The 12070-nt window shown below is 45.9% G+C and overlaps 1 protein-coding gene across 2 annotated transcripts; it reads left to right on the plus strand.

The window, feature by feature from the left end:
* The first annotated feature begins 549 nt into the window (after positions 1-549).
* LOC114868431 (probable G-protein coupled receptor 149) lies at positions 550-11850 on the plus strand. 2 transcript variants are annotated; one of them, XM_055513711.1, is made up of 6 exons: positions 1269-1404; positions 1478-2038; positions 2715-2895; positions 3021-3517; positions 6359-6502; positions 6682-11850. In XM_055513711.1, exons 2-6 carry the CDS (start codon positions 1514-1516, stop codon positions 7192-7194), a joined length of 1860 nt encoding a protein of 619 aa, XP_055369686.1. In that variant the 5' UTR covers positions 1269-1404; positions 1478-1513; the 3' UTR covers positions 7195-11850. The 2 variants fall into 2 exon arrangements, with proteins under 2 accessions (XP_029027845.1, XP_055369686.1); XM_029172012.3 differs by having other exon boundaries at positions 550-2038.
* The last annotated feature ends 220 nt before the right edge of the window (positions 11851-12070 follow it).

The following is a 12070-nucleotide window of genomic DNA, read 5'->3' on the forward strand; positions in this document are numbered from 1 at the left end:
TTACAACACACGCATTCATTAAATTATTAGTTGAGACGTGTCTCTGGTCTCAAATGAGATTATGTTTTCCTGGTTTATAGAGTCCACATGGATGAGGCAGGTGAAAGTGTCTTTTCACTGAATGTGTCCTTCCTCCTCGCGCCTCCTGGGTGCTGCTGCGCTCTGACAGTATGTGTCAGGCAGGACTGAATCCAAATAAACCCACGTCCATTTACAGGGGACTTCATGTGTGTGCTTCCCTGCCACAGAACATGATCTCAAGACTGCACTCATGTGTGTCTAATGTATGTGCCCCTTAATTATTTTAGCTCGGGCATTTGGTGTCCTTCCTCCATTAAGCTGAAAAGGTTTTGACAAACACTGATAGGCAATCTCATACACATGCTGTCTTAGCAGATGGCCAATTTGGTTCCCAAGTGCAATTAGCCACGAAGTGATGGGCCCCTTGCATACAAATACAAATTTGCATTTGCTGGAAAAAAAAATCTATAAAAACATTTTTCCCCTAATTTGTATTCAGTTGCCGTTATTGGCTATTATTTAGAGAAAGCCTTGAAGGTGGTGGAGGAAGCCGAAGAAGAGGGAGGGGATGTTAAAATTTGACGTGACCCGAGGAAAGGGTCGAGGCAGGCTGCAGATAAAAACGCAGCGGGGTGCGCGGTGCTACACGCGCACGGTAGTAGTACGGTCTGACGGCGCTTGGCCCAACCCCGAATGCCGTGAGAGAAACGGCGATGACGCCAGCGCGTCATCGGCATCTGTGGAGAGGAGGGGAGGGGGACCTGTCTGTGCAGTTTGAACGGAGAAGGGAAAGTGTCAGCCAGCGCAGTGCCCGGAGGCTCCACGTCCACGGCAACGCTTCGGTCACGCGTGCGTCCACAGCTGGCTCGGGAAAAGGATGCTGCCCCGCATCTCTCTCAGAATCCCCGCTGTCTGACTGTTGATTGGTTTATTTGTCTCGCGCTGCGCTCTCCTCGCATCTTCGCGGCGCCGTAAACTTTACAGGCAAATGAGTCGGATCTGACCAATTAAAAGTACCGAAAGAGACGCAGAAGTCAGGACGCGGAAAATGTCCACGACGCACGTCGGCTCTCCGGCGCCCAACCAGAGCGACCTGTCCGCGGCCACCGACGAGAACGCGGACCCCTCGGGGGCGGAGGGGCACGCTCGCCGGCTGCTTTTCGGCTTGTGCGTAACCATCGCCGCCGCTACGCTCGTCGGAGGGGTGTATTCGCTGCTCTCGCTTCTGCGGATGAGGAGAAAGACGCCCCTGTGTCTCATCGTGGCTTCCATGTCGGTGGACGACCTTCTCAGCGTGGTGCCCCTCTCCCTGTTCATGCTCCTCCAGTGGGAGACAGATGGGGGCGGGGGGTCGGGCCGCCTGTGCACTTTATCTGGACTTCTGTACGTGTTCCAGGGTGTTTCTAGCAATATGAAAGCCTGTCTCATAGCAGCTTACACTTTTTATGTCACCAAGAGGTTCGGAGTGCTCCAGTCCGTCCGCCGGCCCCTCATGGTGATGTGGGCGATCGCCGGCGTGTGGGCGGTGAGTCTGACCGTCAGCGTGTTACCTGTGTGCGGCTGGGGCAGCTTCACGCCGGCATCCCTCGGGTGTTTCCCAGGGAGCGACAGTTTTTATATCGTGCTGCTTTTCTCTTTATACACCCTGTGTCTGTGCGGCTTGTTGGTCTTCTTCACCCCCCTCACACATCAGCTGCTGTGCTCGAGGGAGCCCCAGAGGACTTTGCTCTACCCGGGCTACTTGGAGATGGCCAGAGGACTGAGCGCTTCCGCTCCGCTCTGCGACCTCCAGTCTTTTTCTAGGGACAGCCTGAATAAAAGTTTCGGCGACTACAAGGAGCTGAGCCCCAGTTCGTGCGGCACGCAGCCGAGGGGGAGAGAGGACCCCTACCCGTCCCCGGTGTCCGTCGGCGAGCAGAGGGCTGCCGCTGTCGGAGACACGCCGGTGGTTTTCGCGCAGAAGCGCTTCTCCATGATCCTGGCGGTTGTCCGAGTGGTTCTGTGGATGCCAATGATGGTAAGAAAGCATGAGGAGACAAATGCCGCCGGCTCAGTCCCAGACAGTGATTTAAAACCATTTGTCTAATGAATTACAATTTGTAATAAAAACAAGTGGAAACAACTGTCCCATGGACAGTTAATCCCTCACTAAATGGCAAATGAAATAAAACAAAATCCAAAACTCAATTTTTAAGTAACATCATCTTTATATTTTGCTAAATTAATGAGGAGTTAATGTAGCTTGGTTAAAGCCAGTTTTCTCAAATGAACATCGCGTGAAGGCCTGGAGAACAGTAGTTGGCAGGTTTAGGTGTTGCACTGTGAAATTAATGTGCTGCTGTTACAACCAATTATTTCATCTCAAAAAACAAACAACAAAATGGTCATTTTAGGTGACACATGCTACTCTGCCAACAGACAATGACGGGCAGAGAGAAGCGGCGTTCCAGATTGGCGGCCTCAAAAATGGGCAAAATTCCTGCAGATAGTTTTTGAAGAGGATGTTAACGTTTTACCACTTCAGAAACTTACAACAAGTCACTTCAGAAACTGCACAATGACACATGTCACAAGTTTTATTACAAAACTAAAACGGATGTAAAGCCCAGTAGGAGAGAAGGGGCAGAGTGATGTCTTTGATGTGTCCCCCCCACATCCTGAACCTGTGACTCCTCCCGGCTTCTCATTCACAGACTTTGCTCCTGGTGCGCCATGTGGTGAACGCACGCAGCTCCTCCCTGGAGACCTTGAGCTTCTTTCTGACTCTGCTCGCGCCTGCGGTGACTCCATTATTCGTGCTGTCTGAACGCTGGATCCACATGCCGTGTGGCTGCTTCATCAACTGCAAACGGGATCCAAAGCAAGAAGCCTCAGGTAGGCTGTGATGTAACGCACATTTACGTGCAGACAACGCAAAGCTGATTCCTACACAATGAAACTCTGTTTGAAGAAGTGATGACGATCAAAGGCTTTTATTTTTATTGTTTCATTTCTGGCAGCGAACAAAAGAAGATTTGAGTTCAACCTTTCCTTTCAACAAGGCTATGGAGTGTACAAACTGTCACACGCGACCGCATCCCATAACAGTCCACCACTTGAGAAGCCTCCCTATCACAGCCTCTATAACTGTGACTTCCCAAACACACGTCTCGATGCACTAGAATGTGCCGGGCTCTCAAGTTTGGGCCCTCATTTTGATTTCAGCACCACCTGCCAAGTGGACAGCTCCTCTCACGCGGACCTCCTGTTGGAGGCGGTGGCTGGTGGAGGAGAGGCGCTGGCTGATTGTCCTCCCCTTCCCCATGAGGACCATGGGGATGATGACGACTTCCGCTGTGTCCCATCGCTGCCCCCTCATCACCGGGAGAAGGATCACAACGACACTTCATCTGTGTTCGAGGGGCCGGAGAGGAGGCTGTCACACGAGGAGTGTCGGAAGATCGAACTGTCAGACTGGGAGTGGTGCAGGAGTAAATCCGAGCGAACACCCAGACAGGTACAGAGGATTCGCAATCAGTCTTGACTTTTTGTCTGTTGCTTCGTGTGTCTGAATCTATACATATGTCTCCTTATAATCAAGCAGCCTGGGATGAAACAAAATGGTTAAAATTCTCTCAACCATAGGTTTGGCGCGCCTCTCCATTTCTTCATTTCTACTAAGCCCTAATGGACTGTGACTAATAGAGCAATTGATCAAGATACTATCAGTATCAGTAGCAACAGCACAAGTCCCAGCCTGTCTTTCAAAACCAAAGCAAAGGCTGAGGCAGACTTTAACTCCTCCGCTTCATTTACACGTGCACATGGATCATTTTGTTGTTTTAAAGGCATGTTAATTAGATCAGTATTAACAAACTGGTGACACATATTGTACTGTAGGTCTCGCATATGATTTTATTTTCACATACCTGTTATTTCACATACCTGTTATTGAAAGAAAAATGAAACAAACATAATGTTCCATGGATTGTCTTTACTTATTCATAGGACTGTGTAGATGCATAGTGCAGTGTTCTGTTCTTTCAAAGTTGAGTCCATATGTCGCTCTGTCCGGCAGATCAAGTCAAAGAGCGCTAAATGTAAACAGCTTAGGACAGTTTGCTGCACACATGAGCCACTGTCCCCTAAGCCATCATAATCCATTTCTTTTATTGTTGCTGACATCATGTGCTCTTGTAATACCACTGGGTTAATTCTCTCTCTCTCTCTCTGTCTGTGTGTTGGAACAAGGACAAAACAGAGAAGCCTTAATGATTCATGTGTCCTGGCAGAGGAGATGCCAAACAGACACGAGAGAACAGCCTGGTTCTGCCGAGCGCCACAGGCATTACCTTTGAAACCGACAGAACAGTAACTGTGACTTTTAGAACAATAACGGTCGTGAGCTCGTTGCAAACTGGCTCCACTAAGTGGGACATGAACAGATGCATGCGTGCACAGGCGCCTCTGTCTGCCTTCCTCTCTGTCTCTGCTCCAGTTATAAGTCTGGTTTGAAAATCACCAGAGGGTGGAAAATCCGTGGAGCATGCATCTGCAGCTTGGCTCTGGCACTCACTTTGCGTCGTGTAGAAGTCGGAGATGCTCTCTGCTGGTGTGTGTGTGTGTGTGTGTGCGGGTGTGCGTTTGCCTGCGTGTGCACGCGTGTCCTACTTCGCAGTTTCTTAACTAACGCTTCATATTATGCTCCCTTAGGCCCCAATCATTGATTAGGTTCAGTGCAGTTACACAGTGTATGTGCACTAACACACTGCAGATACACAGCTAAACAGCACTGACACAAAAATAACCTGCGCCTCGACGTTCACACACCGTCACAGGAGAGCCAACACACATCAGCAGGTATCACGCCACCTCGGAACCAAAAAGCAGATGAAAGCTGAGCCTAAATAGTTTGTGATTTACAGCCTGTGGTGGCTTTGTTTTGTTCCTTGTTACCAGACTAGATGTCATTACCCAGCATCTCTCCCCTTTACTGTCGTCTCCTACGGCCTTCAGCATCTACACGGAGAGGTGGGATTAGAGCTTAAAGACATCCTTACCCTCTCTGTGACTTTCTGCTCTTCGTTAGAAAGCACAGAGCGGGGGGAGGGGGTGTTCACGAGCATGTCCCCGAGGGTGGGGTGAAGATCTAACATGTATTCACATGGAAGGAACTCAACCACATAGAGGATACATCAAAAATTGTAAAAAAAAATCCGCTCTCATGGTTGGTGCAACATGGTGGAAGTGAAAAGAAAATATTGACCTTAAATAGACAGGAAAATAACACATCCTGAATCAATATACTGTGAACGTCAGGCTTTATAGACAGGTGTCCCACAGAGCTGCTTCTGATTGGAAATAAGTGCAATAATGTCCGATATGTTGACACTTTAATGGCTCACAGCTGCAAAAAAAAGCAGCTCTCTAAAACCGATTACTAAAAATTGTATTTTAGTTAATCTGATGGTGGTTTGAGAGGAGGGGAGGTGTTCTACTGGGTGAGTGAAAGGCTGTCAGGCTGCCGGTGAGCTAAACGCCGGGGGAACCCAGAGTATCCACCACCGTGGATGTCGATTTCCAGATTTCACGGCCAAACAAGAGCTGCAGACAATTCACACATAACAAAACTAAAGTGTCTGCCCTGCGGTGGTGTTATAGGAGAAGCCGGAGGATTACCAACGCGCTCTGGACTGTTTTTTTATTCGGGAGGATAAACTTCCATGGTCACACAACACAGTAAAAGCAGCCTGACTCTGCAGTACGTGCAACAAAGCCGTGCGAACATATGCACAACACACACCCATCAGTGCACCTCCCACACTGATGGGCTCTCAGCATTATTTGATTTACTTGGCATCACGCTGCCTCTTTATCTCGGCCTCTCTCTCCTCTCATAATGATGTAAACACAGTGACAGGAAAACAGAGGCGGGCAGCACAGGAGATTGACATCTTCTTCATATCTATTGTGCGTCATAGTCACAATAAGATCATTACATTGCACTAATCTAAATAATTTAGAGGGCTTAATGAGGCCTGTCTCAGTCTTCCCACTGCTGGATATTTCTCCTTTCCCCTGCCAGCAATATGACAGAGCATGATTTTGATGTACAGTGTGCCCAATTAATCTCTATGAAAACAGTAGAAATGTGTGCCTGGACATGAAATATGATGAGAGCGATATAAACGGGCTGTTTAATTGAACTGATAAAAAGGCTAGAAGAAGCTGATACGCTGACGTCCGTGGGTTCCAGATAGCATTATGTTATTGATGTCACTGACTTTAATAATATCAAGAAGACACGTCTTAAAGCTTCTGATGCTGACGAACGTCTTCTGGTGTATTTCCTGTGCAGCGGTCATCGGGGGGCCTGTCCATCCCTCTGTGCGCCTTTCAGGGCACTGTGTCCTTACAGGCACCCACGGGGAAGACCCTCTCGCTCTCCACCTACGAGGTCAGCAGCGACGGACTCAAGATCTCCCCGAACAACACCAAGAAGGTACTGACTCGCCCCGCGGCCTGAAATTAGAGATGATGACAGGATTCAATGCACACATAGTATTTTTAGCTACCCAGAGTGCATTGTGATGTCTAATATTTTGTGAAATGTGTATAATATTCTCGTATCTTAGGCTAATAATAATGCACACAAGTGTTAAAAGCCGCTGTTCCCTGCAGGTGGAGGTGTATCGCTCCAAATCCGTCGGCCACGAGCCCAGCGCAGACGAACCAACGTCGGGGGGTCAGGCTGGAGACATAAACGTCAGCAGCATAGGGATGGGCATGGAGATCGGCATGGGGATGGGAATAGGGGCTGGCGTGGGGGACACCAATGTCAAGATCCACCTGGAGGTGCTGGAAATCTGCGACAACGAGGAGGCCATGGACAGCGTCTCCATCATCTCCAACATCAGCCAGTCGTCCACCCACGCCCGCTCGCCCTCGCTGCGCTACTCGCGGCGGGAGAACCGCTTCGTCTCCTGCGACCTGGGCGAGACGGCGTCCTACTCCCTGCTCATCCCCAGCAGCGGCACCGCCGAGACGGAGACCATCAACATCAGCATCCCGGACACCGTGGAGGCCCACCGGCAGAACAGTCGGCGGCAGATGCAGGAGAGCTGTGGGTACCAGGAGGAGATCCAGCTGCTCAACGAGGCCTACAGGAAGCAGGCCGGGGACGGGCAGGAGTGAGGACGCGGAGGCTTGACAACATGGACTTGTCATCACCACTAAGAGAACCCGCACATCTAAATAGATCCTTTGCTTAAGACTGTTATAACAGCCTGTTTGCTTACTCCTGTACTTCCTCTTTAAATAGCATAATGAAAGCACACACATCACCTGTCTGTAGAGTACACAGGCACCGATTAGATTGTAGGAGAACAGATAGTAGTAAATTAGGGCAAACAAGGAAGGAGAACCAGTATTCTGGCAAAGCATCTGTATTCCTGTAAGACACTCACCATATGGCAGCTTGTCATGGAATAATATACATGCAATTTGGAAAAGTAGGAACTGAAGGGTTCAGATGAAGCTGCTACTACGTCACTGTTGACTCAGCTGTAAGGGGAGGGGTCACCTGACCCGTGTGTGTGACTCATCCCCGTGTGTGTGTTAGTGTGTGAGAAGCATCCTTGCCCGCAAAGACAAGGACGTATGGTCTGTGACGTCAGCAGCCAGAAGTATTCACCCATACAGGACGTTTTACTCGTTAGGATGTGTTTATTCTGCCTATACGGTTAATTTACGCGTCCCTTTTTGTTCTCGACGTATAGCAGCTGTCGTGTCGTGTCATGTCGCGAGTTACACAATTAATGTTGCTGCTGGCAGCCTGGAAAGCGAGAGGCCATTATCCGTTGTGACAATCTAAAAGAGGAGGAGAGAGAGGCGCGCATTAGAGGGGCAGATTAGGTCGAGAGCTGCGGGTTCCTGCCTCGTGTCACACATCTTACTACAGTAGGCAGCGCATGAATGTATATTAAACAGCCACTTTTGGGTGTCACGGCTCTGCCGGCTCAGTTCACTGCCCATCCAGACAGCGAGCCGCTGGGTCCTCGCTCCCTCTGGTCCATGCATGCATCAATTCAGAAAAGAAATAAGGTTTTCACGCATCGCTGTGGATTTTAGAGCATTACATTGACTGTTAATATCCTTCACAAGCGTCTAGTTATTATATATGTAAAGCTCACATGTACACGTGTGCAAACAGCAGAAACATAATTCAGTAAGTATACAGAGTCATTTTAATATGTATATATATATATGCATTTAGGTTTGTTTTATGGTGGTGTCTTCTTTACTGTGTGTCAGCTGGCGGCGCTTTGTGGGCTTCATTTGCAGCCGTTTGAATCGTCCTTTAGTGAACCCACTCCATCAGCGGCAACGTGTCCCATCCTCCTGAAGAATGTTGTCATTAAAGATTCATACCTGAAAATTGCCTCTAACGAGATTGCAGTGCATTCCCATTTCCAGCGCTCCTGGGCAAAGCATCAAAAAAAGCAAATAATGCACAGGCGTATGAATCATAATGAATGTAAAGTTGGATCCAGTGTCAGCCATTTCAGCTCTTAATGGTGCCAAAGGTTTGTTTGAGCCGAGCAGGGCTTCGGCTCTGCAGCTTAACCAGAGTGGATTCATTCGATGCTGTGCTTATGCTCACTTTTAAACAGGACGCCGGTTCGGCTCGGGCTAAGTGTTCTCGTGAATCATGCTGATCAATAAAGTGTATGTGAGAATTAGGAACTGAACGTCACCCGTACAAGTGTTTACTGCCGGTCATCAGCGTAATACACAGACGACTCAAATGGGATTTATTACAGAGTAAGAGCAAATGAAGTGCAAGTATTACTTCAGAGGTTGTACTAGTGCTGTGGCTCTAGGTTAACAGTAATGCAACAGATCAGCTTAAACTATTAGTGTAGAGACACAAATAATTCCTCATATTTTTTTGCGTACATGCAGACGCTTTGAGATGGAGTCTTTGTGTGAGCAGAAATGAGGGAAGGAGACTGAGACTGAGGATGAGGCTGAGGCTGAGGCTGGAAGGAAAATAAAAGGGAAACTAGAGAAAATGACACACGGCAGCAAAAACAAAAGCCAAATTATATAAAGACTGTAATCACCAGGGGCCTTGACCAGCAGCTATTAGTGATGTTTTTATCATTTCTCTCTGATCTAAAGACTTTCATCTCCCACTCACAGCCTCTTATTATGCCGCAGCAATGAGGTGCAGTTAGAGCAACATCAAATCAGGGGCATCAGTGGCACTGAGACATCCAGTCAACGCTTTCCATGAGCACAGCATGTATCCATTAAACCCCCCCCCCCCCCCCCCCAAAAAAAATGTTTAAACGGTAAGTTTTTTTATTGTAGTGTAATGACTCATCAGGGTCAAAGGTTAATTGTATGCATCACAGGCATCCTAGCAAGTATGACAAGTGAGAGGAGTAGGGGGAGTGGGGGAGACTGGGCCTTTTCATTTCCTTTTGTTTTTACGTCCCCTCTTCGGGGGCGGGGGAGGTTGGGGGGGTATCTTTCACTCACCTAATTTATCACTATTCTGCCTGAATGCTTTGACTCTATGGCTCCAGCTCATTCTCGAAATCGCTCTTGTGGTTTGTCCGGAGCTATTAGCTGAGATTTTGATAGTGCTCACAAGTTTCCAAAATAATGATACAGACAACAGCTAATGGATTACTCTGCACTAATTTGCACAAACAAAAAAAAAGGGCTTGGATTTTTTTTGAGCACCTAGCTGTGCTCATAAACAGAACACAACACCAAATATATAATACACAGCATATGGAAAAAAAAAGGAAATTAATTCAGGACACTCTCAGAGAAGCTGTTCAGTAGAAGAGTAAAAAGCCAGACACCAGTGGTTTAATTGTATCTCCAGTTGAAACTGTTTTTGTCAGACGTTTTTCATTTGTGAAACTTTGGTAATAAAACTAGCGACATATAAGATGTTTTATAAGAAATTAGCCCTATTTGCCAGCGTAGCTCTGAACTGCTTTTGTGCGGCAACTTTAGCTTTTTAAAGATCTGCATTAGAATTCATTTGATTTTGAAATTTATGAATCCATTTTCCCTCGCCTCCCGTCTACAGAAGTGAGATATCATCTATTTAGCTTCCTAGCCAGGGGATTCTTTTTTGAAGAAATCTTTTGCGACGTGAAACTACTTTTTCTAACAGGAGCTTCAATACAAGCTTGTGTAATTTTGGGAAAAAAACATATTGTTGGCCCCTGGGGATTGACTAAATAGTTTTTTTAACAGGTAAACATTATTCAACAGCAACAATGCAAGCAAATAAGCAACAATGATTTGTATTTTATACACTTTTTAAGAAATGAAGTGAGAAATTGGACAAGATGTTGTCCAATTTCTCAAATGTTGTCATGGCCATTTTATGTTTCTTGGATACATTATTCCAGTGAGGCTGTACACTGATGCAGCTGCAATAAGACAATGGAGAGTCAGGATACAGAGGTGCTTAGTTTTACATAAGAAAGGGTGGAGACTCACAGGAGGAAACGCATTTGGTACAATGAAAAGAATAGCAGCCAAGGGATACATTTCCTAAGGTTTAATAAAAATGCCAAATTTTTAATTGTTGCATAACAGTAATTACACTATGTTCTCCCAGTATTTTCCTGTTGGCTCAGACAGGTACATGGCCATGTTTGAGACTGATATTGATTTAATGTGAGAAAGCTAAAAAAACACACACCTTAGCCTCCACACAACGCGACGAGAATCCATTTCAACCAGACAAATAAATCTTCAAAACTCTGGAAATAATCTTCACCTGCAGATTTCCCTGAGTACAAAATGACACCATGAAAAAGAATAAGCTGAGCAGATTCTCATATAGCACTTGATAAAATTAAAGACACCATGTCCTTGAAAAAGAGAGCCGTGAAAGGACGAAGCTTATTTCTTAGTAGAGATACGAGCTGCTTCATGACAGCAACGCAGAGCTTGAGGATTAGGTCTCTTATGAGCATCTTACATAAACCCGAATGGTCCCACCATATATGTCATTCCTCTTTCTGTTCCCTTATCTTTGCAGTGACACTAATTGGATGCATTTAATTGTCTTTACAAGACAAAGACAGAAGGAGGGAAAATTAGAGACAGAGAACAGGAACAAGCACATTTTTCTGTCATTTTATACTCCGGATGAATTCAAAGGGAGATCATTAAGTAAATGAAGTGACTGTAACGATTTGCTGTATGAATGATAAAAAACTAACAGCCTCTCTAAAAAGAGAATACAACAATATAGATATACCTAATTACATGTTATCTGTTGAGGTATTAGTAGTATAGTCATGTAAAATATGATTTAATGAACTTCACTAATTAATAATGTACTGTAGTTGGTACACTATAGAGAGTGACACTTTGTAGTTGCCATCACAGAATGTATTTGGTGTAAAAATGAAGCAAAAGCTTTGAATCTGCTAAAGGTCCATATTAACCTTAATGCAGCAGAGCCTTAAGGTACAACGGTCTACATTAGTCAAGGTAGATCTGTTTCATTTCACTGTAACCTTTAAGGTCCAGACAGCAGGTCATTCGTTAATGTTCTGGCTGACTTGGCCAAAGCAGTGCACAGACTGTCTCTGACTATGTGTTTGTGTGTATGATGAGGACTTTAGGATTTGACTACAGCACCTGACGAGATATTTTTACATATATTTATTCATGAATACAAGCAACACTTGATTATTTACAAGATTCTCAACCTCAGTAAAGCATCAAGGCTCAGGCAAATGAGGTCTGGCATATTTCTCTTTCTTGCTGCAAATTAATGTGCTAGTAAAATGTCTGTAATAAAAACCTAAATGTGTTTGAGGATTTGTGAGGTTTGCCAGACTTATATAAATAGTAGGTACAGCAACTGGAAAGGACTGGAAAACAGTCTAGGAACAGGCTACTTAGTTTTTTTATGTGTGAGTATATAGAAATACCATCACAATAAATAAGTAACTGAATGAATGAATGAATGAATGAATGAATGAATGAATGAATGAATGAATGAATGAATTAATGAAACTAG

The sequence above is a fragment of the Betta splendens genome, chromosome 13, assembly GCF_900634795.4.
Source record: "Betta splendens chromosome 13, fBetSpl5.4, whole genome shotgun sequence".
NCBI lineage: Eukaryota > Metazoa > Chordata > Actinopteri > Anabantiformes > Osphronemidae > Betta > Betta splendens.